Source organism: Cydia splendana, chromosome Z, assembly GCF_910591565.1.
Source record: "Cydia splendana chromosome Z, ilCydSple1.2, whole genome shotgun sequence".
NCBI lineage: Eukaryota > Metazoa > Arthropoda > Insecta > Lepidoptera > Tortricidae > Cydia > Cydia splendana.
The window spans coordinates 38,215,723-38,241,742 of NC_085987.1; the positions used below are offsets into that span (position 1 = coordinate 38,215,723).

At 36.9% G+C, this 26,020-nt stretch overlaps 2 protein-coding genes across 4 annotated transcripts; one reads left to right on the forward strand and one right to left on the reverse strand.

The window, feature by feature from the left end:
• Window positions 1–270: 270 nt before the first annotated feature.
• On the reverse strand, window positions 271–20,169 carry LOC134803947 (nucleobindin-2). Of its 3 annotated transcripts, XM_063776778.1 has the most exons (11): window positions 20,004–20,169; window positions 18,721–18,852; window positions 17,840–17,947; window positions 15,372–15,479; window positions 14,004–14,174; window positions 13,451–13,573; window positions 12,101–12,203; window positions 3,153–3,386; window positions 1,931–2,034; window positions 1,387–1,672; window positions 271–1,356 (listed from the first exon to the last, which is right to left on the reverse strand). In XM_063776778.1, the coding sequence occupies exons 2-11, from the start codon at window positions 18,832–18,834 to the stop codon at window positions 995–997; spliced, it is 1,713 nt and encodes a 570-aa protein (XP_063632848.1). In that variant the 5' UTR covers window positions 18,835–18,852; window positions 20,004–20,169; the 3' UTR covers window positions 271–994. The 3 variants fall into 3 exon arrangements, with proteins under 3 accessions (XP_063632848.1, XP_063632846.1, XP_063632847.1); XM_063776776.1 differs by having other exon boundaries at window positions 271–1,672; XM_063776777.1 differs by lacking the exon at window positions 12,101–12,203 and adding an exon at window positions 12,250–12,349 and having other exon boundaries at window positions 271–1,672; window positions 20,004–20,168.
• Window positions 20,170–22,285: 2,116 nt separating this feature from the next.
• LOC134805028 (transcription initiation factor TFIID subunit 7-like) lies at window positions 22,286–24,316 on the forward strand. Its single transcript, XM_063778320.1, has 2 exons — window positions 22,286–22,422; window positions 22,525–24,316. The coding sequence occupies exon 2, from the start codon at window positions 22,551–22,553 to the stop codon at window positions 23,760–23,762; it is 1,212 nt and encodes a 403-aa protein (XP_063634390.1). The 5' UTR covers window positions 22,286–22,422; window positions 22,525–22,550; the 3' UTR covers window positions 23,763–24,316.
• Window positions 24,317–26,020: the final 1,704 nt, after the last annotated feature.

Consider the following 26,020-nt stretch of genomic DNA (forward strand, 5'->3'; position numbering starts at 1 on the left):
TGACTTTATCAATGAATTCATTCATAATTTCTCTATGCAATTTCGCAGCTAACTGTACCTTAACGTGGATCACTTTCACTGTCCCAATAGTTGTCACCAATGGGCTGTCATCTATTGGAATGAATCAGTCAAAGTCAAAGGCAAGGCAAGGTACACTTGGGTACACAAGGTGTACAAGGTACAAGGCACCCTTAATTGTGTTACTTTGTAAGAAAGGAATTTGTTACTCGTATTTTTATTATTTTGTTAACCTATTTAAGTAAAACTACATTATGCCATAACAATTTATATTTCAAAGCGTTTATTATAAACTATTACAAATATGTAATGTAATTTCAAACAACTGACACTAATTCGGCACAGTACATGAACGAAAACAAAATTTTGGGACAAAACAGTTCATGAGACACATTCAGTAGCTTTCGTTTCAGGATACTATACTACGATTTCCGTTGTGCTCTCCGGTAACTTTCCTATTTGAGCTACAGAGGGCGGTTGCATGTAAAAGGAATAACAAAAATAACAGGCAAACACATCTCTGTACACACTAATCAGACAGAAGATTAATAAGGTCATGGGTTAGACAGCTAACCTAAATTATGGTGTACGTTATCGTTACTCGCAATTTGAGACCTGTCACTTCAATAAATATTATAAATACAAAAAATAGAAAAATCGACAGGTGTGAAATTAAAATAGAAAGTGGCTGTTTACTGTGTACTTACAACGTCGAGGAGTTTTTTAAACTGCCGAATATATAAGTTATGAATATTGTATCTATGTATTATATTGTAAGACCTTGCGACCTGTATGTTTGGCGTTATTTATAAAGAAAATTTGTAAAACAACTAAAGAGGTCGTGAAGTATTTGTCAAACTACAACTATAATTTGCACTTCTGTTCCTTTGTGTATGCCACCAATATTCGCGGAATACAAATATACCCGAAGCGTACAATTTCAAAAGTAGTATTACATTTACGTGGAGATTTGAAGTTATTTAGGTGTGTCTACGTGTGCGGCCGGCGCTTGGCCCTGCGCCGGGGGCGCGGCTGGCTGTTGGTTCACATTGACGTTCTGGTGTTGCTGAGCTGGCGCTTGCTGCTGGAACTGGGCTTGTTCCGGCTTAGCTTGATGCTGTTGGGGGGGTTGCTGGCCCTGGTTTTGTGGAGGCTGCTGGCCTTGGACCTGTCCCTGCGGGGGTTGTTGGGCTTGGACCTGTCCCTGCGGTGGTTGCTGCGCTTGGAACTGTCCCTGAGGCGGTTGCTGCGCTTGGAACTGTCCCTGCGGTGGTTGTTGAGGTTGGAACTGTCCCTGCGGTGGTTGTTGAGGTTGGAACTGTCCCTGAGGTTGTTGAGCTTGGTACTGTCCCTGCGGGGGTTGTTGACCCTGGTACTGTCCCTGGGGTGGTTGGAATTGTCCCTGCTGGCCTTGATATCCCTGGAATTGTCCCTGAGGTGGTTGTTGACCTTGGAACTGCCCGTGGGGAGGTTGTTGGCCCTGGAATTGTGGTGGTTGCTGGAACTGTTGCTGGTACTGCGGCTGGCCGGCCGGGTGGTGGTAGCCCTGTTGTTGAGCCTGGTGGTAGGCTTGTTGCTGCGCTGCGTACTGTTGCTGCTGGTACTGCTGCAACTGGTGGTGGGCTCCCGGCACCGGCCGACCGTGGGCATCAATCTGTACAGTAAAATTAAGTTATGTTACACTCATAAATAACGACCATGGGGAGGTTAATCAGTCAAATACATATGCGACTTGAAACATCAATAACAAAATACATAGTTCGATCTGTAAATACTACCTTACTTAATTTATTTCAGCGACAGCGCTATTTTTATAAAGTTTACGGCATTGATTATAATAATTACATTTTTCTATCGTCATTTTGCTTCTTGAAATTAAGTAATAAGTTTATTATAAGGAACAGCTACATACCAAACCTCGCTGTTGCAGATATTTCAGTTCATCCAGTCGCCTCCTCTCAAACTCATCATATTCCTGCTGCGTGTAGATCTGGTTCTCTTCAATCGGTTTCCAGCCTAAAAAAATATAAATAATATATTTATACTTTAAAAGTATTTAATTACTTACTTAAATACATACACGTAATAATAAAAAGCAAAAATATGTAGAGTTTAATAATTATAATATAATTACATAGATAACAAAGTATGGACGAGAAATTGAATGACTTAACATTATTCATTGCCTAAGATATCTCATACAAGTGTAGTTTATTAAGATGATTTATTTACTCTCGTGTATATTTAGAATAGCAATTCTCTACTGTATATTACGGGTTATTTTTTTTTCTTTTCTCAAAAATAAATGTATATTTCACTTACATGTTTCTATAAATATTTGGACTATCGAAACCAGTTAGGTACAGACCCGTTAAGAAGTATGCAGTAATAGTAGCTACGAGATAGAAGCAATAATATATAGGTATTCTCGGCAATAGAGAATCGTGTCCCGAGAGCCTAGCCAAGATGCCAATCGTTCGCACCGTAGTGAACGAAACGGTTAATCTCTCTCTATCACTCTTCCATATTAATGCAACATAAAAAAATAATTATCAAAATCGAACACCTCTGTAAAAAGTTATGCGTGGTCATACATAAAAAAAAAAAAAAAAATATACGCGTCGACTTGAGAACCTCCTCCGTTTTTTTTTTTCGTCGGTTGAACTCCTCCGTTTTTTTTTTTCGTCGGTTGAAAAATACATTAGTGGCGCAAACGATTGGCATCTGGGTTAGGCACCCAGATCATTTTGAGCATACCGATCTCATAGGCGGTTCTGTCCCGTTTCACAGGGTTTTAAAAAAAATGATACCATTTAGTTTTTCTCAAAAAAATCATCAACTTATGGGTTATTTAGACATAATTACGAGTACTTTGATGAGGTTTGATTGAATGAGACGAAAAAAAGTGTCCCTAATTTTTCATACAAATTTTGGGTGTCAGTTTTGTGACGGTCCAAACAAAATGTACCTATGTCAAAATGCGTCACAAAACGGACATTTCTGGGGACACATTTTTTCTTTTTAAATCGACAGTCCTCACGATTCTGAGTAGAAATAACCGAAAAGTTAATAGATTATCGAAAAAAGTAAATGGTATAGTTTTGAAGCCCTTCTGCTATGGCTGAGGCACTCACCCTCATCCCGGTTGAATTCCGCGCGCTGCGTCTCGAGCATAAACTCGTGGAAATCGATAAGTCCGTCGCGGTTACGGTCGTTCTCGTGGAACACGTGCTCGCGCATGCGCTCCATCTCCTCGGCGCGCTCGCGCAGGTCCTTGTTGGGCCCGCCCGGCCCGTACATCTTGTCTAGCTCCTTGATGAATAGCGCCTTCACCTCGTCCGCGTCCCACACGCCGTTGCCGTCAACGTCTGTTTGGAAATGTGGCGACTAACTAAAGACCAGCTGCTACCTCGTGTATAAGGGCTGATTTAGACGGCGCGCGAACTCGCATGCGATTTTAGTTGCATTGCGGACTGTTGGTTACGTCCAATTCATCCGACCGATCAAAACCCGCAATGGTATGAAACTCGCATGCGAGTTCTCGCATCGTCTAAATCAGCCCTAAATCGCAAAAGAAGAAGAGACTGTACTCAAAAAAACTTCGTACAAACAGGAACACTCGTAACTGTCGTGTCGGTGGACCTTATTACAAAAGGCGTAAGGTCCACCGATGTACAGTTAACAGTGAGGGCGAGGGCATATATACGAGTATACATGTACTAGAGTCGAACTAAGATAGCTCTGCCTGCCATTTGCATTGAAAAAGTGTGACAACGTCATCAATAATATCAAAGAGAATTTGAAATAGAAGAATACTTTCAAAGTAAATTATGTAGACAAATTAAAGAACTTAAGATTAAAGAAGAATTAAAGAGTAAATTTGAAATTTAAAAAATAAGACCCCCTTATTCATAAATGCGCTACAAGCCTCAATTAGCTAATAATCGTTTGTCTTTATCTGTCATTTTGACTTATGTATTTGTAAGAAAGGGATAAAACATAATTTAACTAAATCAGGCCCGTAAAGTTTTATGAATATAGGCCACCAAATGAAGACCAAAAACAGCCACACAGTGGAAATAATTCGTGTGTGTGCGAATTTTGGCATAGTTGTAGGTAAAGGTGCCTTACATAACATAACGAAAGTACTGGTGGATAGGGGGTGTGCTAACGGATAGGGGGGAGGTTTAAAGGTCCCTTTTTTTAGTTTTTCGTAAATAACTCGTAAACGGTGGCTCATAGCAAAAAATGTTCTTATACATAAGTAATCTACATAAAATTGCCTACAAGAAAGATTCCGTACACTTTTTCGCTAGGATCAATAATAAAAAAGATATTAAAGCCGGAAAGTTAGTTATAATCAATTTTATGCTCCCTTTTTTTAGTTTTTCCTAAATAACTCGTAAACGGTGGCCTATAACAAAAAAATATTCATGAACATAAATAATCTACATAAAATTTTATACTGAAACGATTATATACACTTTTCCGCTAGGATCAGTATTTACAAAGATATTAAAGGGGGAACGTTAGGTAATAATATTCAATTCTAGTCAATTTTATATCATGTATGTGTTTATTATCTACGTAAGAAATAAAAAATAATCTGTCTCGGGCGAGATACCAACTCACGACTCTGGAACCAACCCATCGCTCTGCCAAGCCAACTGAGCTACCGAGACTTACCCGAAGACAGCGAAAATTTCTACTACTACATCTTTCATATCAGCCTCAAGGTACCGTTTGAATTCAGACTACGTCAGCATTACTGCTACACTAGTTCAGGAAAAGTCAAAAAGGTATTTTTTCGGGCAGTAATGCAGTCGACTGCAGCAGTATTGCAGTACGACATTACTGTCGACTGCATTACTGTCGCAAATAGCAAATATCTACTCAGCAACATTGATTTTGACAATTGCGGCAGTAATGCAGTCGGCAGTAATGTCGCGTTGCAATACTGCTACTGTCGACTTCACTACTGCAGGAAACGTCAAAAGGGTAATTTTATCGATACATTTATATTATAATGGACGTCGACTGCAGCAGTAATGCAGTCGACTGCAGCAGTATTACAGCGTGAATTTCTGCCGACTGCATTACTGCTGCAATTTTCAAAATTGATATTTCGGATTTTTGACATTCGCAGAAGAAATTTAATACAGTTGGCAGTAATGCCGCGCTGCAATACTCCTACTGTCGAATTCACTACTGCAGGAAACGTCAAAAGGGTAATTTTATCGATACATTTATATTATATTGGACGTCGACTGCAGCAGTAATGCAGTCGACTGCAGCAGTATTACAGCGTGAATTTCTGCCGACTGCATTACTGCTGCAATTTTCAAAATTGATATTACGGATTTTTGACATTCGCAGAAGAAATTTAATACAGTTGGCAGTAATGCCGCGCTGCAATACTGCTGCAGTAATACTGGTGAAGTCTGAATCCGAACGGTACCTTTAACCATTGTGGTATCGTTACCAGACGTTTCTGCTTAATACAAAAAGTTATTTATCTATGAGAGTTAAAATTCGATTCCGAATATTTTCTTGTTTCGTACCCCCGTGGCTGGGTAACCCCTTACCACCTACCCAATGGGAATGGGCGAGAGGGGACGATGGCATCCTAAAGCCGGTGACAACCAACGACCCAGTGGTACATGACTCCATTCTCAACACCATATTTTGCCGATGCACGACCGGGTGTGGGCGCGATGCGGCTGCCGGAAAGCAGGAATTTCGTGCTCCAGTGTTTGTGGTGTATGTTCTAACGGAGCCCCCATCGAAATCACTGTCAGCAATGATGATGATGATGATTTTGTAGTTTTAGAAGATAATTAGAAATTTTATTTATAGAACTATGCGTCCCAATCTTAAAATAAAGTTACTATTATGTGGAGAATTGATTATAATTAAATTTCTCTCTTTAGTATCTTTTTAAATATTGATCCTAGCGAAAAAGTGTACTAGATCTTTCTTGTAGGCAATTTTATGTTAATTATTTATGTATAAGAACAATTTTTGCTATGGGCCGCCGTTTACAAGTTATTTACGAAAAACTAAAAAAAATAACCGGCAAATTGATTAAAATTAAATTTCCCCCTTTAATATCTCATGAAATATTGATCCTATCGAAAAAGTATAAATAATATGTTTTGTAGAGAATTTTAACAGGATTATTTATGTATAAAGATTTTTTTTGCAATGGGCAACCGTTTACGATTTATTTATGAAAAAGCAAAAAAAGGGACCTGCGAAGTGATTATAATTAACATTCCCCCTTTAATATTTTTTTAAATATTAATCCCAGAGAAAAATATTCAGTGTGTTTTTTATAGAAAATTTTATGTAGATTATTTATGTCTTAGAACATTTTTTGATATGGGCTACCGTTTACCAGTAGTTTATGAAAAACTAAAAAGAGACTTTAAAATTGATTATAATTAACTTTCTCGCTTAGTAACTTTTTGAATATTGAGCCTAGTGAAAAAGTAACTTTTTGAATATTGAGCCTAGTGAAAAGTATTAAATATATTTTTTGTAGCAAATTGTATGTAGATTATTTATGTTGTAGAACATTTTCTGCTATGAGCTACCGTTTCACAGTGTTTTATGAAAGCCAAAAAAGTGACATCCCCATTTTATTGCAAATTACTGTAGTTTAGATCATTATAAATGCGAGACTAAAACTCCCACGTTTCTAATTTGTGTAGTTTTTGAGAAATATTTTTTTAAAAATCGGGTTTAAAATACCCGGGTATTACGAAAAAAAATTATATGCTGCAAATTATTTAACAAACTGTTCTGTTGCCCTAAGTGTTTAATAAACCCTTCAAAGACGTACGTTTAGAGGTAATCACGGCCTCTATAAGTACATTTGATACAAAGATATTAATTATTTATTGATTTTAGTTTTTATTTTTTTTCTTCCATTTTCCGCCGTAGTCGCCAGCGATATTTGCATGGCAGCTTTATTATTATGTCTTCTATCTACCCTATTTTTTACAAGACATAATTCCGTGGAACATTCAAGTAATCGCCTAAACACTTTATATCCGGGTTACCCGGCCTCTAGGGTTGACACTTTGGTATTTTTAATTTTAAACATAGTTTTGTCGGGGATATCTATTGTTCTTGGTTTTTATGTGGTAATATGGAAAAAAAGTGTTGCCAGTGCTTCGAAGACTGATTTAGTAAGTATCGTGCGAGTCGTGTTCGCATACACATCTTATTACTAGACCTGGTTTTTACTGTGGATTTTAAATTTAGGGCAGTATGCCTCAATATATTTTTTGTTTCAGGTGCTGACACGGACTTAGAGGAGATACTGAATTTTAAACGCATACCGGTAATGCCTGTGGATTTGGAATCGCCGTTTGGTTCGCCAAAACTTAAAAGAGAATTATTGAGAGAAATATTCGATATTTGATTGTGGTGTTCGCAAAATACAATGTATGGTTAAAATATTTTAGTTAAATACAGCTTGTTTTTTTTAATTACGTGTAATTTTTCTGATTGCTGTTGTGTTTTATGAGTACTATGTTTGATTTTAAAAATTTAAATGTATGATACCTTTGTATTTAGCGGCTATCGATGGCAAAGTTTTAAACATCCTACTGAACACAACATCGCAGATGCGTTGTCCTTACTGTGACCTCAAGGCAAGAAATTTCAATGACTTGGAAACAGTGTTTTCAAAACACGTAGATGACCAGGTATTCAAGCACGGCATTAGCCCCCTACATGCCTGGATAAGAGTTCTAGAATTCCTGCTCAAACTGGGCTATAAAAATGAGGTGAAAATCTGGTACATTACAAAAAAATCGAATGTAGGTCACCTTATTGAAGAGCGCAAAAAAAGGATACAAGATGAAATCCGACAAAAAATTGGTGTTTTAGTCGATGTCGTACGACCAAATAGTGGCACTACTAATGACGGCAATACTGCTAGGACAGTTTTGTCCGACAAACACCGCGGAACTTTTGCAAACATACTTGGAATAGAGAAGTGGCTTCTGGACGATCTCCACACAATTTTGGTTGTATTATCAAGTGGTCTTCCAATAGACTCAGAGAAGTTCGGTAATTTCTGCAAAGAACTGGCCGAAAAATATGTTAAGAGCTATAAATGGTGTCCTATGACAGTGACCATACATAAACTTCTGGCCCATGGAGCTGCAATTATACGAAACTCTTCTGTTCCAGTAGGAATGCTCTCCGAGCAAGCAGCAGAGTCTCGTAATAAATATTGGCGTCACGATAGAGAACATCATACTCGCAAATCGCATCGTATAAAAACAATGTTTGATTTGTTTCATAGAGCGTTAGTCTCATCAGACCCAATAATATCGGGGCATCGTATTTCGCAACGACAAAAAAATATTAAAAAGCGACCCCTACCATCTGCCGCAATAGAATTGTTAAAAGCACCACAGGATGCATCTATACCACCATCTGATGAAGACACAACACATGACGACAGCTTTTATGAGCTTCAAAATGGGGCAGAGAGCTTGGAAGTAGAAGAAGACATACAGTAACTTGTCATACTAAATGAACATTTAGCATTGTACATTATTTTAATTACTATTTACAAATAAATGTTTTAAACATTTTTTGCTGTTGATTTTTTTTTTTTGTAATTCATGTTTTAAAACAATATATTTGCGAAAGTTTATTATAAACACTATCAAACAGCATTTTGTTGTATTTCGCATCATAATAGATACTTAGCGTAGCATAACAGACACTATTAGCAGTTTAAAAAAAATATTGTGTAACTGGTTTTAACCGATTATCGGTAAATTTTTACGATAACCAATCGAATATCCAGCGTTGAAAATTTACGTTAGTGCATTCCTGTATAGGTACTGAGTTAATTTTATATCCGAGGAAATCCGGATATTGGGTAGTGGCAGCCCTGAACGAAAATTTTAATTCACTGTAGATTAAATGTTCCACGGAATTATGTCTTGTAAAAAATAGGGTAGATAGAAGACATAATAATAAAGCTGCCATGCAAATATCGCTGGCGACTACGGCGGAAAATGGAAGAAAAAAAATAAAAACTAAAATCAATAAATAATTAATATCTTTGTATCAAATGTACTTATAGAGGCCGTGATTACCTCTAAACGTACGTCTTTGAAGGGTTTATTAAACACTTAGGGCAACAGAACAGTTTGTTAAATAATTTGCAGCATATAATTTTTTTTCGTAATACCCGGGTATTTTAAACCCGATTTTTAAAAAAATATTTCTCAAAAACTACACAAATTAGAAACGTGGGAGTTTTAGTCTCGCATTTATAATGATCTAAACTACAGTAATTTGCAATAAAATGGGGATGTCACTTTTTTGGCTTTCATAAAACACTGTGCGTTTACGAGTTATTTAGGAACAACTAAAAATAAATGAACCTTAGTACTGATTATAAATAACATTCCTTCTTTAATAACCTTTTAAATATTGATCCTTGCGAAAAGTGTACTGTATCTTTTTTGTAGGAAATTTTGTGTGAATTATTTACGTTTCAGAACATTTTTTGTTATTAGCCACTCTTTACGAGTTATATACGAAAATATAAAAAAACAGACCACAGAATTGATTTTAATTAACGTTCCCGTGTTGATATCTTCTTGAATATTGATCCTAGCAAAAAAGTGTATGGAATCTTTCTTGTAGGCAATTTTATGTAGATTACGTACGAGCCACCGTTTACGAGTTATTTACGAAAACCTAAAAAAAGGGACCTTTAAACCCCCCCCCCCCCCCCCCTACGCGTTAGCACACCGCCTATCCACGAGTACTTTCTTTATGTTATGTAAGGCACCTTTACCTACTACTATGCCAAAATTCGCACACACACGAATTATTTCCCCTGTGTTTCCTTCGTTTGGCGGCCTAATAAGGGGGTTAATCATTTGTGTCGAAAGATGGCAGTGAAAGTACTGACTACATAATTTACTTTGACAATATTCCTCCAGTCTAAATTCTCTTTGATAATATCAAATATGACGCTTATAATGACACTGCCTCACTTTGTCCTATTCAAATCGGTGCATAGTTAGCTTAGACGGACTCTAGTCAGCGCCATATTTTATTACTTGTGTGTGCGTGTGACGTGTGCCTATTACATTTTACTCTTCTTAAATTGCGATAACTGAAGAGAGTATTTTATAAGGGCTCACTTAGACGAGGCGAGAATTCGCATGCGAGTTTCATTACATTGCGGGTTTTGATCGGTCGGTTGAATTAGACGTAACCAACAGTCCGCAATGTAACTAAAATCGCATGCGAGTTCGCGCGCCGTCTAAATCAGCCTTAAGGGATGATATAATCGAATTCTGTAAACTATAAAAGCAAAGATTAAGGATATCTACCGGCCGACTAAATTTTATTGCTGAAGAATAAAAAATCGCTCGGGCACAGAGGTGACTGACATCGATAATTGCTCGAAATTGTTAATAAATGAAGCATTTTGGAGATGTCTTTTGTACGGTTTAATATCTTTATAAATCATGTATTTCTCAGGCCGGGTGCCACTTTTTATACAAATGTTGTAATATTTTCAAAGAATGTTAATATTTTACTTAAAACATATTTTACTAAGACAAAATAACATATCAAATTCATTTCCGAAAGCATTTCCCCTCTTGTTATAATTTCAGTAGGACACGCTTTCTTGAATAAATTACACAAATATTGTACTGACACTAGCTACTTACTCTACACACATATATATAAAACATTTTTCACCACACCAGCTCGTAAAGACTCTCTTTATTAGACTCTCTCAACTTTCTCGTCAAAAACTGACGACAAAGTTGTATTTTATCAAGAGTAACAAAATCATTAGATGCAGTGTTTGAGTTGTTTCCTCATGTAGGCTGGTGGAATTGATTTTTAAATGATAATTTTGAATGATAAATACCTTAATAGGTATCAATTTAGATTTGATGTGTAATCTTTTACAGTAAATATTGTCCTGGCGTTGGTGTAGTGAAAACTTTTGTCTATCACTCGGAAGCAAAGTTTGTTTAACCCTCGTGCATTGAAGTCCTCGCAACGTCCTCTCTTCGAACCACTCACTACGCTCGTGGTCTAATTTTGGAATCTTTAGCTTGCTCGGGTAACACTAATTAGCACGAGGAGTTAAACAACTTTACCCCCTTGTATAACAAATAACTATTACATATTAGGCTTCCAAATCACTGTAGAATTAGTACTTGTATTTTCTAGCTAGGTGACAGGGACGCCCAGATTTAACGCTATGCTAAAAAAATATATTTTAAAAACATCAAACTATGTACTTATTTATTAATCGTGCAAAAGAGTGGATGCAACAAGCATACTTCACAATAGTAATACAAACAGAACAAATACTAAACAATGAACAATCGTGGGACAAGCGAAACAAACGGAATACTAAACAGTTCCGCATGTACTGTAAAATCCAAGTAGCGTGCGAGCGAATTATATTGCATTAGTAGTCAATCAAACACAAGTATGTCAACCGACCTTTTGGCACTTGAGTGTAAGAAAGATCCATTATTGTAGGAGAGGAGAGACTGTCTGTGATTAGATTATTATGATTATGAGTCATTATTTATGACATAGCTATTATTTTTTTGCATTCATGTGACAGTATTATTCCAATACTGTTCAATAACAAACAATATAAAATGACTAAGCGTAAACATGTTGTTGCGTTTGTAAACTTCAAAATTTGTCAACAACACGGGACCGGAGTAGTCAAACTTCTTTTTTATACTTCCGAAGTTGTAGAAATATGCAAGTGGATGCAAAATAACAACATGACTCCGATCGTTAATTTAGTGAACAAACATTGTATTAACACTGCATATCAGTTGATGTGATCAATCCAAAATGATTTCTATCATCTGTTATACTCCTTACACTCAATGACCAAACAATCTTAATTATTAGGTTATGTTAGGTGAAAATCTATGTTTACAATCATGAATGCAACTAACCGTAGATACCTTAATGTTACGGTACAAAGCGTCAACGAAAACAAAGTACCTACGTACGCTACGCTACCTGCACGCTTGGATCTTACCGTGCATCATGAAAAACACTTTTGGGTTGAAGTCTTTCGGGTCCATATTATCGGCGGTTTTCCACAAGTCTAACAACTGTTCTCTGGTCGCAGGGTGTCGCAGCTGTCACAGACAACAGACAAGTTTAATGGGGTATGTTGTGACTCACCATGCATCATGAAGAAGGCTTTAGGGTCAAACTGTTGGTCCATGTGATCCTGTTTTTCCCACACCTCTTCGAGCTGTTGCTTAGAACCAGGATGGTGCATCTAGTATCAGAGTAACAGTGTAAATAACTCGGTCGAATAGTTCACTCTTAAATTAGAATTTAGATCAATTTTGAGCTTTCCATCAAGTTACGATAAAATCTTGTCTGAATATGTTTAGGAACAAAAATTTGCCTATAATTATTAACGGAATAAAGAATATCACTTAACCTGTTCTACGATGCGCACAGCAGCAAGACTGCTATGTCTGCTATAAATCTTAATGTATGTGTGCAAACCATTCTACCGATACGAAGCTTAAATCAATACCTAAAATCCGTAGCCGAGTTTGTCGATAAACGCCAATCGAAAAGTAAAAATGCATTGTAATGATAGATGAGAACGTAACGATCTTTGCCATACATTACTTAAGATTCGATTGGAGTTTTCTGTAAATGATTATCACTTGGCTAGACGCTCTGGTCTAAGATCTTTGAAGCTGTAATCGATAGTCTATGATATGAAGCTATCGGGATGAGAGTTGCGTCAACATATACGGACAGCGCACATTCTGAGTGTAATTTGCTGATGCAAAATTGAGTTAGGAAATGTTCTGAAAGATATATAAGTATATCAATTCCTTTAGAGCTGCCACTCAAAGCCTAGTTTATTTGGCTGGGACAAAATATTTTGTTTTGTTTTTGTATCTAATCGGCGGCACTATTAGATTATTTTTACTGTTCGTCATTATAAAACGTAGTGCGTACATTATGTTATGACACAACCACATAATTACCTATTGGTAACTTTAAGAAATAAATGTAAGTAATTCATCTCACTACGCGATTTAGGAGGCACCTATTCCAAATTATTGTTGTATAAAGTGTAAGTGAGGCGAAACTTGACACCCGTCATGCTATCCGCGCTAGTATTTAACTCAGGGTGCGTGTAAGTCACAGAGGAACAAATCAATAACCATGTTCGATTATTATTTACCTTGGAATAAAATACCGTGAAAATTTCCAAGTGCCTCATTAGTCCACGCAACCTATTTCTAAACACGTAAGCGCTGAGTAATCATTAACCATAATCAATACCCTGTGTAAGTTAAGTTGCCAAAAGTGCCTATTCATTTTTAATGCCCCTCCTTCTGTGCACACTTACCGGTTTATGTTGTTTCTTTGCATCTTCCTCTTGCTTTTCTTTTTCTAAGTACTCTTTCTTTTGAGTCTCATCTAACGATTCCAATTTTTGATGCTTCTCGAATTCCTTCTCCATTTCGTATTCCTGTGAAATGCACAAGTTCAAAGTATAATTTTCCTCTAGTCATTTCGTTTAAAAAATGAGTCATATTCAAGGACCGGATAATCACAATCTCAGATAGGTACGCAAGCGGCGCGGCGGCAAAATGTATGAACGGCCTTGAGTTGCCGCTCGCCGTGCCGCTTGCGCCCAGTACACGGCCTAAATGTAAAGTAAGCTTCTTAAGGCCCTATAGGTTCGTATTCTTCTTTCACTCTCATTGAGCGTAAGCATGAGCGAGATGTTCCTTTTTTTTAATTTTAATTTGCTAAAAGTTAAAAAAAGGATTCTTTAAAACACACAAATTTACATTACAAAAGGTACAATTTTTCAAAAACTCCGCTCTCTAACCTACAGCACCTTAAAGTTTTATTTTTATCATAGGTACAAGCTTCTTGCTCATAGTATTACAGACCTTAAACTGCTTCTTTCTCTCCTTGTCTGCCGCTTCCAAGTCAGCTGTGGTCTTCTTGATGAGCTTCTTTAGATCCTCAATCTCGAAGGTGTGAGGGTTGTTGTGGTCCAAGTGCTCGTTGGTAGGTACTTTTCCCATGTCCGTGTCTAGGTGATTTGTCAACTCGTATTGCTGTGGAGAAGATGATGTTGTCACCTCTGTTTTAACATTAGTCTTTGTATCTAATACCTTTAAACGAGCAATTCTTATTTATTTATATATATATATATATATATATATATATATATATATATATATATATATATATCGGGGATCTCGGAAACGGCTCTAACGATTCCGATGAAATTTGCTATATGGGGGTTTTCGGGGGCGATAAATCGATCTAGCTAGGTCTTATCTCTGGGTAAAAGCGCATTTTTGAGTTTTTATGTTTTCCGAGCAAAGCTCGGTCTCCCAGATATTAATATAATATGAGAGCATGTTTATAGGTACACTACGCTCGCAAATTGACAAATGTTTAACTCTACAGTGTTCACACTATGTCAAATATTATGTCTCACACTACAAAGAAATCAAAACCTAAACAATTATCTAATTTTTCGTAGGATTTTATTACGCTTTCTTGAAATATGATTAAAGACTCAACACACACACATGTTTAATCAGTAGGAAACTACTTAAGACAGACAGAAGACATTTTTCTACGAGTTTGGGTTGGTACGGTTCCTCAGTCCACCATCGGAGCAGCAGCTGACGTTCATGAAGGTTCATGATACATCTCCGTGAGTCACTAGAATTATTGCGCGGGAGGAAATGACTGACGTACAGCCGGTTCAGGGATATTACCCGAGAATGTCGCTTAGGGGTCATCCATTAATTACATCACACCAATTTTTTGGGTTTTAGCCAATTGTCATTGTCAAACTTGGTCACATTTGGCAAACCCCCGCCCCCCTATTTTTTATATTTTATCAAAATATTTTTTGAAAAAAGAAATATTAGTAATTTTATAACCTAAAACTGATTAGGAAAGAAAATTAAACGAATAAAAATGATAATCGTTCCATAAACAATATTTAACTACTTATAGGTACAGCGAATTAAATAATTTAAATAACTTAGAGTGACGTCACAATGTTTGTGTCTCGTCCCCCCTCACCCCTGTCACAATATGTCACATTTTCTTGACCTCCCCCCCCCCAAACGTGTGATGTAATTAATGGATGACCCCTTACGAAATGACAGCGATATTTGGTCTCGGCTTAGAAATTGGCAGTAAATTCTCCAGCTTTACTCATTTAATTGAGGTAGCTGCCATACAAGGCGAAATCCTTCAGCATCGGCAAATACGGTGATATCCGAACTTACCTTCGTGGCCAAATGCCGCAGCCTCTCTAGTTCGCGCCGCTTGATCTCATCCAGCTTGGTCCTCACATTGTGGTTCACGAAGTCCAGCTGCTCTGCTATCTTACCCGACTACACATAATCACAATAAAATTAACAAATATTTGAAGATTTAACGTTAGAAACTTCATTGACAATCATCTTTAATTCTGATACAGCCTGGTGACAGACAGACAGACAGACGGACGGACAGTTGTTTCTTAGGGAGGGTCCCGTTTTTACCCTTTGGGTACGGAACCTAAAAATGTGACATCATTTGGACATCATAGGTATATTTTTATTAATTGATTAATTTTATTAAAATAACTTAATGAACGTTAAAAATACATAAATAAGTGAAAGTTTCTTCATCTTAATTCGCATTTGAGCGTTTCTTTTATTTTTTGCCATTTTATATATTGTGACCCTTTTTGCCACTTTTGTGTTATTTCTAGTCAGGATCGCGAGCCCTTTTCATCCTTATAGGAGAAAAAAAGCGGCCAAGTGCGAGTCGGACTCGCCCATGAAGGGTTCCGTAGCAGCAAGTAACATAATAAAATTGCGGTTTACGATTTATGACGTATTAAAAAAAACTACTTACTAGATCTCGTTCAAACCAATTTTCGGTGGAAGTTTGCATGGTAATGTATATCATATATATTTTTTTAGTTTTATCATTTTTTTATTTTCCAGGGGGGGACGGGGGGGGGGGACACATTTTACCACTTTGGAAGTGTCTCTCGCGCAAACTATACAGTTTAGAAAAAAATTATATTAGAAACCTCAATATCATTTTTGAAGACCTATCCATAGATACCCCACACGTATGGCTTTGATGTACAAAATTTTTTTGAGTTTCATTTTTTTGAGTATGGGGAAGCCCCAAAATGTATTGTTTTTTTCTAATTTTTGTGTGAAAATCTTAATGCGGTTCACAGAATACATCTACTTACCAAGTTTCAACAGTATAGTTCTTATAGTTTCGGAAAAACTATAAGAACTATACTGTTGAAACTGAGGCTGTGACATACGGACGGACAGACAGACAGACATGACGAATCCATAAGGGTTCCGCTTTTTGCCATTTGGCTACGGACCCCTAAAAAGTGTCCTAAAATATCCATACATTATTCAAACTTTCCTTTTTGTTACCGCCATACAAAGTGTATGGGGAAATGGTAACACAATAGGAAAAAACTCTGGGACATTTTTTTATCCCATTAGGAGCTCGTGAATCTAAGTAGAAATAACACAAAAGTGGCAAAAAAGGCCACAATATATAAAAATGGCAAAAAATAAAAGAAACGCTCATTTATGTGATTATTGTGAACGTGTTTTATATAGGTAGGTAGAGTGCAATCACGTACCTACCTATATACGTGTAGAGTTACTTAAGTATATTTCTTTTCATCAGTATTTGATACCTAAATAATTTCTGGAAGTTAATAAGTGATGACAATAAATCGCTATATCATATATGGAGGTACTAATAGCGTAATCCGGTGACTAATACTAAAGTAGATTAAACATTAGAAATATTTTCATAACTATTCCTGATGTTTATAAATGCAGCTCACGAGGTACTTCTCGTGTGTATATTTGTTTTTACATTTAGCACTCACGTGACGAACTATAGTTTATAGTACATACCAAATGATTAATATGCTGGAGTATTTTATTCGGCAACATGCGGCCCGCGAGCCCCCCTGGCTATTTTGTATGTAATATTGTCAAACAACAATGTCTGATAAAGTCGCACATATTAACAAAGTGCGGCCCGCGTCAACTTCCTTAACTACTATAATATGGCCCTTGGCTGCTAAAAGGTTGCCGACCGCTGGTCTAAGCGATCAAATCGGTCTGTGGGAAAGTCCGTACATTAGCGATTTTTGTCTAACCTGTTGTTAACTACATTGATAAAGCAGCGGTAGCTTTTAGACCGACCAGTCAAAAGCGGATGGTACGTTGTTGCCGACATTTGAATAAATACACGCTTGAATTGCGGAATTATCCACAGATTGATTTGGCCGCACTGACCTTAATACACTAAGTGCCCCGTGAGCCCCAATTTTTGATGTACCTACCCGCTGAGCCATTCTAACTGTATATAAAAGTGGATACTTGTCACTCACACACAGAGCTCGGAACCGGTTTCTTTTTAAATGCCAAAATAGCCCAATATTGTTAATAATTTTATGCTCTTTCCGTAGGACTGAATCATGTATTTAGGTAACGACTACGTATTATTAGATTGAGCCATCAAAAATGAAATAATAAACCAAAGAACGAAAAATAACGTAATAATACCGGTATTTTTTGTATGAAGAAAAAACCGGTTCTGAGCCATGCTCCCACATATTAATCATACAAATAAATGCCATTACTATAAGACTACTTGCTTCTCATGTGTGGCCACTACCCCGATTATAAACATTAGTCCAATGGTCACTTACCCGCACATCCTCCTGATCGGCCTTTTCCAAGCGCTCCCTAAAGTCAGGGTCACTCTCCAGAGCTTGCACGACCTCTTTCAAGTAGCGGTGGTATTCCATGTACTCCTCCTGTTAATGATCAACCCAAATTGTAACACTTGTTGTTTGTAAAACTTTTTAGAAAATCAACTATTTTTATTCTTATTTTTAGATAATTGACAGTCTCAAGAAAAAGGTACCACTTTATATATGTATGTATAATAAAGTCAATAACTATGATGGTTTATTAACATTATATGCAAGTTACAGTGGTATGTTTGCCATTCGTGTGCATTAAGTATAAGATTCATACAATTACAAATAGATGAGGCAAAAGACAAAAAAAGGAGCCTGGTGAAGAACCTAATCTACCAGAATAGGATGTGATGTCACTACCGAGAATAATCAAGGACAATTTCTGTGCTTATTTGCATAATCCCTACTAAAATTATAAATGCGAAAGTAACTAAACCGATTTAGAAAAAAAATTGTATGTAAAGAGATTTTTATAACAGTAATCAAGGGCCTCATCAAGAGGTGGTAGGAGGGGTCAGTTGCCACCCCCTAGAGCGGCGGTCGGCAACCTGCGGCCCGCGGGCCGCATGCGGCTCGTGAAACTGTCACTTGCGGCCTGCGAGCCTCTCTGGCTATGTAATATTGAGAAACGACAATGTCTGATAAAGTCATAAATATTATCCCCCTCCCCCTCTCTAAGCCCATCAGCTGGCGACGCCCTTGACAGTTATCAACATTCTACACAGACTAAAGCTGGTGTATTATATAACTTTATTCTAGTAGCAGATTTTATTCACTCTATAAATGAATCATTAAATTATATTAGAATATACAAAAATTGCTCTTACCAAATCATCTTTAATCTCACTGTCTTTTTCATCAGACTTATCAGGAGTCACTGGAGGAGCGTAAGAACAGTGGAGTATTACTGTTACACACAACAGACTAAGAAATAATCTCATTGTAATGTGTTGTAATGTCTGAAACAACATATTTCTGGTGAAGGGACCAAAAAATATTAAGCTTACTTTTACCTATGATGTATTGCTGGATTAAAGACTCTACTGTAGATATGCCTATGAGGTGCATGGGGCAATTTCGACTGCGGGAAAATTTCAACTAACCGAAATAATTTTCATTTTTTACATTATTAACTAGAGAGCCATGAGTGAGACTCTAGTTAATATAGTAAAACATGGAAGATTTTAGATTAATTGAAAATTCCCTGCAGTCAAAATTGCCCGCCTGCACCTTTTAGGATTTTAGAGTGAAAAGCTATTTTGACCATCACTTGTCTTTGCCAGAAAGATTTCTAGGTATAGGTATGCTGATATGTCTATTCTTATCTTTATCAATAAAAATTCACACAGCTTAAATTAAAATAACATGATTTTCCTTAACAATTATTCCATTCAAATGACCTTTGCAAGCATACTTGATAAACTATAGCATAATTACACACACCCAAGCCCAATCAAATTGGAGTGAGGTTAAATCTGAATATTATTTGTAATGGATACAAAAATTCTCACTATTAATTCATATTTAATGTTACATGCACACAATTTTGTACTGATCAAAACTACTTTAGAGCGTCATAATTTCATAGAAGTTTGACATTTAAAATAACACTTGCACTGCGTAGGCTATCAAATTCGCTACAGACTATTATTGGTCTGACTCTAGGGTGGTTTTGGCAAGTTCAATAATCTTGATTTACTTAGTAATAAGTAATCATGGATTATTTTACACATCATTTACGATTATCAACTCAGCCAATATGTATACCTTTTCCTGGCTTAAGGTACAAAACAACAATAATTATTACTTTAGACATACCTAAAAAAGGAAATTTAAAGATGAATCCTTGAAAAGTAACTGGGCAGTAAGTAAATATACTATAATAATATATATTACATATCTATACTCAGTAACAACACTACAATCGTAATAGGTTTAAGGGTAATGTAAATAAAAGAACCATATAGGTTCTGACTTCTGTTCTGATTTATAGCGGCAGAGCAAAAATAAATCGGTAAATAGAGAGATCGGCGGACGGAAGGATATAAGAGTTCGCACAGCTCTTCTACTTGTTTAAAAAAAGAAAACAGTTATAGTACAGTCGACTTACCTAGATCACAAATAAGTATCCTTTCTAAAAACCGCGATGAATCATACAGTATAGATTTTCACCCTTTATTAATAAATTAATACGTTTTAACAAAACGGTTAAGAAAACAAATTGTACAGTAGCTTGTTATTCTCGTTACTCATGTTATTCCATTACGCGAATAAATTTAATATTGACTGACGTGTCTTCTGCCTTCACTCTTCAAAAACCTGCCACAGATACGATAAAATCGGTTGATGCCCGGGCAACATCGGGCAAAGAATCACTATCAAATCACAGGGGCTACCGCGAAAACCGAAATTCGCAAATTGCGGGGATCTTACTCTTTTACTCCAATGAAGGCGTAATTAGAGTGACAGAGAAAAATGCCCCCAATTGACGATTTTCGGTATTGGCGGTAGCCCTACACTATGCCCGGGTTAGGCCCCATTCGCACGATAGCTTAAAAAGCGTTGCGTTAAAACCCGACGTTGGCGCTTTTTTACCGTTTCCAATATTTGTGTTCATATGAACGCTTTAAAATCACTTGTGAGTCGTAATGCCACGTACGCATCTCAGCAAAGCTTTAGCAGCTTTATTTGCTATTACGACGTATTATTTGAATATAGCTTGAATATTTCAGGAATTTGTAAGCATAAGTTGACATTTTTAAGGTGAAACTAATAATAATCTTGACGATTGACACCAAAAATTGACACTTGACAGCCAACTGACAGCAGCGCCGGCGCTTTTTTAACGCTTGTAAGAACAGATACACGGAGTTCCGTATGCTCTATTCAATTTGACGCCAACGCTCAACGCCGAAAATCGAACAGTGCTCGATAAAAAAGCGCCGCGCTTAAAAACCGCCTTCGTGTGAATACATACATGGTTATCCATTGGTGTCATTCAAACGCTTTTTTAACGCGCGTTGAAAAAGCTGCCGTGCGAACGGGGCCTTAGTGACGTGTTCAGACGGGGACAATGTTTCGCCAATCTGATTAAATTGTCTGAACAAATCAGGCCGTGCCGAGCCAAACGCCTCAATTGCCGACTATGACCGATTTTAAACCAACTCAAGAATACCAATTTGTGACGCGACTAGTATTTGAAAGTATTTGTGTTTTAATACAGTAAAATTATACATTTTGTGTTTGCGTCAAATCCGGTAGTTCTGATTTTTTGCAGACTTGTTTATGATGTTGGCCCAATGAATAATCCAAGTGTGTGACCAAAGAGAATATAATCACTACGTTTTATTTGTGACCTCGAGCGCCGAACGCAACTTTGTCAGTATTAGTTTTTGATAGTAACTTCCTAGGACGTTTTTAAAGTAGACTAAATTTTCTAAAAGAAGACACTAGAATTGTCTCTGTACATCTAATATTTTCCGAGATAAAGCCTTTCAAAATGTATCAATCAAAGCTGATTTGGCCCGGTAGCCACAAGATCGTTGGAAAGAAGACCCCCCCAAACAGGGTTGACAATGTTGCGTTCGGCGCTCGAAGTCACAAACTTGGATTATTCATTGTGCCAACATCATAAACAAGTCTGCAAAAAATCAGAACTACCGGATTTGACGCAAAAGAGCCAGGTTACAAAATTCGACAAAGTTACTGGATTATTTAGGATCATTTCTTTAATTTAGAGCGCTTAAATATCACCATACATTTAAAATTGGCGAAAGTGGTCAACTTTGCGTTTGCGTCCGCACCACCTGATTTGATCGGACAATTTAATAAGATTGGCGAAAAATTGTTCTCGTGGGTGTAACCGCGAAAATCGAAGTTCGCAAATTGCGGACATCTTTCTCTGTCACTCTAATTACGCCTTCATTGGAGTAAAAGAGAAGGATCCCAGGAATCTGCGCATTCCGGTTTTTGTGGTAGGCCCCCAGATTCGGTATTCCGTAAGCATAGCGTACTCTTTCAATTATTTGCGTAAAGGTCCCAGTACACAATTTTCCCTTCCAAGGGACGCATTTATGCGTTAGAGGGAGCAAGTGATATTGCTATCTCATTCTACCGCATGGCTGCGTCCCTTGGAGTGGCCGGCAATGGCCCATTGTGTACTGGGGCCTTTAGGATTTTAACCTTAGCGCGATTTTAGCTTTACTTGATCTTTTCTATGTGTGCACAGTATTATATTCTTTGGTGTGCACCGAGTGCTTAGAGGATATAACCAATTATGTGCAGTGCGAGTTTCTCCTATAATATAAATGTTAGTTTAACTTACTTTATCTGTGGTTACTTTTTGACATAAAAGAAAAAGTTGATAAGGTGGTGCAGGGGCGGAGGCATGGCGGGGGACGCAGAAGCAGAGAAGTGGAAACAAATCAATAATTTTGTAATTTGTAACTTTACGTCGACTTATTGTGCATATTTATTTACTAAACTTAATTTCATCAGAATCGTCACATTCTGTACATGAAATAACTAAGGTAGGTAAGTACCTACACAAAATATTATAGTTATATTATGTTGGTGGATGCGTACCTATTGACAGAGTATTGTTGTAAAATGTAACTATGTTTTTATTCCAGTATTGGTGTGCCATTGGGTCATAATCATGAATAGGGACAAACGGGAACCGGAATATCCTGCCGAGTTAGAATCTCAGTTCATATTGAGGCTGCCTCCCGAGCCTGCTAAGGTTCTTAGCGAAGTTTTGAAAACTGGAGAGAATCTCAAAAATCGTTTGACCATACAAATCGAGAACGACATGCGGCACGGTGAAGTGCGATTTGACCACTGGCTCATGCACGCTAAAATTGTAGATCTGCCCACAATTGTAGAGGCCCTGAAAACTATAGACAACAAAAGTTTCTACAAAACTGCAGACATTGCCCAAATGATGATATGCAAAGATGAACCCGATCAACCATCCACTGAAGATGAATCACCGTCTAAGAATAAAAGGAAGGACCCATACAAAGTCGACAAAAAGTTTCTGTGGCCCCATGGAATAACTCCTCCAGCAAAAAACATAAGGAAGAGACGGTTTAGAAAAACTTTAAGGAAGAAGTTTGTGGAAGCACCTGAGATAGAGAAAGAAGTTAAGAGACTGTTGCGAGCTGACAATGAGGCAGTTAGTGTAACATGGGAGATCATAAATGAAGAAGAAGATCAGTCTTGTAAACCAGAGCCTGGCCCATCTGTTAGCAGCAAGCCAGAGAAGAGGCCTAAAGCTGAGCGGCCACCTAAACGAAGTGAACCAAAATCAACTGCTCCAAATCCTGAATCATCAAAGCTTGTTGACATTTTTGGTGGAGCTCTCAGCGACAGTGACTTAGAAGAAGACAACATTAATGTGGAGATGGAGAACTGTCGCTTGTCTCCATATGACAGCCGGATATCGGATACTGGATCCATGCATGGATTGGGTGACATGCATAGCAAAGAAACAGAACAGTTTGATGCACAAATGTTTCCATATCCTGAAGCTCCTAAGGCAACTTTTAGTCATGCTTCTACATCTGGCATGCAGCATCACTCTAGCAGCAGAGTTTCAACTGCATTGTCTGAAGAAGAGGATGGAGACTATCAGAGCATGCGTGACATGAACAAGGACAATATGAGCTTCAGAATTGAACAAGTTAAAGCAGAACTGGATGAACTGAAACAACGCCGTCAGCGGACACAGCATGAGATTGCCGGCATGGAAAACCTGGCTCTACGACAGCGGTTCCAAGATATTCTTCATACATTGAATCAGGATATTATGTATAAAGACATGGAGTACCAAGGACTATTAACACTTCAAAATTCTGAGGTGATATAAACTGACTGTTTTGGATCTAACAATCTTATTAATGCATTGATGTTGTATTTTATCTGCACATAAGTATCTACTTATGTGCAGGTTTATTATTAGTATTAAAGTATTTTATTTAGTCTTAAGTAAAGGAACTGAATTAAATTGGAAGCTAATGGAAGTACAGGGAGTCAGCGGAGTGCTATTTGAATAACTTTAGAAATCCTTGGTTTTTGAGCTATATTTGTGTTGAGGAACGAGATTTGAATGATAATCGATGTGCAAGCTTTTGTCTCTTGTATTATTGTCACATTGAAATCTATTGTTTTTTTAACACATTCACTGCCAGTGACCCGCGGGGAGGGTTCTCTGTTTGTAAGCGCTTTTGCTACATACTGTTTCTCCCGGGTGATGACCCGTGTGAAGCCGATGGGCTTCACTCACAGCGTATAGCTCGCACTGGCATTGAATGTGTCTAATTAAATGATATATTTCCTTATCGATGTTAATTATTATTATATTTGTGGTTAAAAAATTGATGTTGTGTAAAGACCATGTACCTACCTGAAGTTTAATTATTTGATCTCATTTCTACAGTAAATGGATAATAAATTATAAACAAATTACATTAAAATATGTGTGATTTCTTAGACATAATATATTTTTTTCTATTTGGAGGTCTTTACACAAGTATCAGTACTTATTAAAAATGAATTATAAGTAGTTTCTTATGTCTGCCATGAAGCAGGGTAATGAGCTGTTTAAATTTTAACATAACTTACTAAACTATTTAAAAATGTTTTTTCCAAATTAATATACTACCCCACCCAATACGACTTTGTGATATTTTACTGTTATTGGGGCATATAATGCACTTTAGACTGAATGCAATGATTTTACAATTATTGATTTAATGAAAATTTTAAAATTTCATCAATATTGTGGTTTACATAATAACTAATTATATGTTTACTACTTTTTATTATTAATAAATTAATATTAAGTCTGTGTTAGGTTAAGTGTTACAGTTAAATAGTTTAAGTAACTTAACAGTTGCTTAACGTTTTATTTTAATTATAATATCATTATTTTACATTTATACACTTATGTATAACTTATATTTAGTGAAATAAATAAATCTAATCTTAACATTTTGTTCCCTCATTAAGTAGCTACTTCAGGTCCCTACTTACCCTAAGAGGCTGTAAAATATCAGTTACCTACCAAGAAAACTAAAACTTGCTAAAACCTAGATGAAATACTTTGTTAGATTTTTCATCTAACACATGTTTCACGGTGGTTTACGGGTGAATAAGTAAAAAAACCCTGCCAAGTGCGTGTCGTTTTAAACCGACACGAGTTGCGAATTATCTATTCGCACATGTATCGTACAACGTTTTAAAAGTAAATTTTATGGCCCTTTAAGTTTTCGTCATAGTTACGAAATGTGCTAATTATCGCACTAGTGCGGTAAAGCAGCACTACATGTACTGTAATAAGTAGTTCATTATGATACACGTGCGGGAAGTAGGAAATTCGTAACGTGTGGCGATACACGACCGAAGGGAGGTTTTGAATCGACACGAGTTGCGAATCACCTTTTCGCACGTGTATTGTATGTACTTACAATGTTTCAATTTATCGCCACTCGTTACGAATTTCCTACTTTTCGCACTTGTATCGTAATGTACTATTAAACATAGGGACCTTTCCCATAGAAAATTTGAACTGCGCGCCTTTTTCTATTGACAAAGTTGTTTTACAGACTATAGTTTTAGAAGTTATTTAAGAAAATAAGCAAAAAATGCGATTTAGTTAATGTTTCGCTAAGTAGAAGATATGCCGAGATGTATTGAAAATCGCATGTAGAAATTTTTATTAATCAGTGCGATTTGTAGAGGCCCATAACAACATTATCCGTCATTTCTCTGAATTCATTTCTGAACGTAGTTGAATTCTGTCAAATTGGAGTGCGTTCGGAATTTAGGATTCAATTCCAAATCTGTGAGTTTTGCAAGTCGAAATAAACGATTTTATTACATTCGTAATACATCGTATGAATAAATTATTAAATAAATTTAACCAATGCTGTATAAAAAGTGAACACTGTGTTTGTACATGTCTAAGGTTATATTTTATAAAAAAATAGGATTGAAGGGAGCGAAATTGTTTATCCAGGGAATCCGAACGCTCATTCGCTCGATTTGCATTGCTGAGGGCCTACCGCGAACCACGTTCGACGTGTTGCCTCCCTGTCACACTTACGTGCGAATTCACAAGTGCGA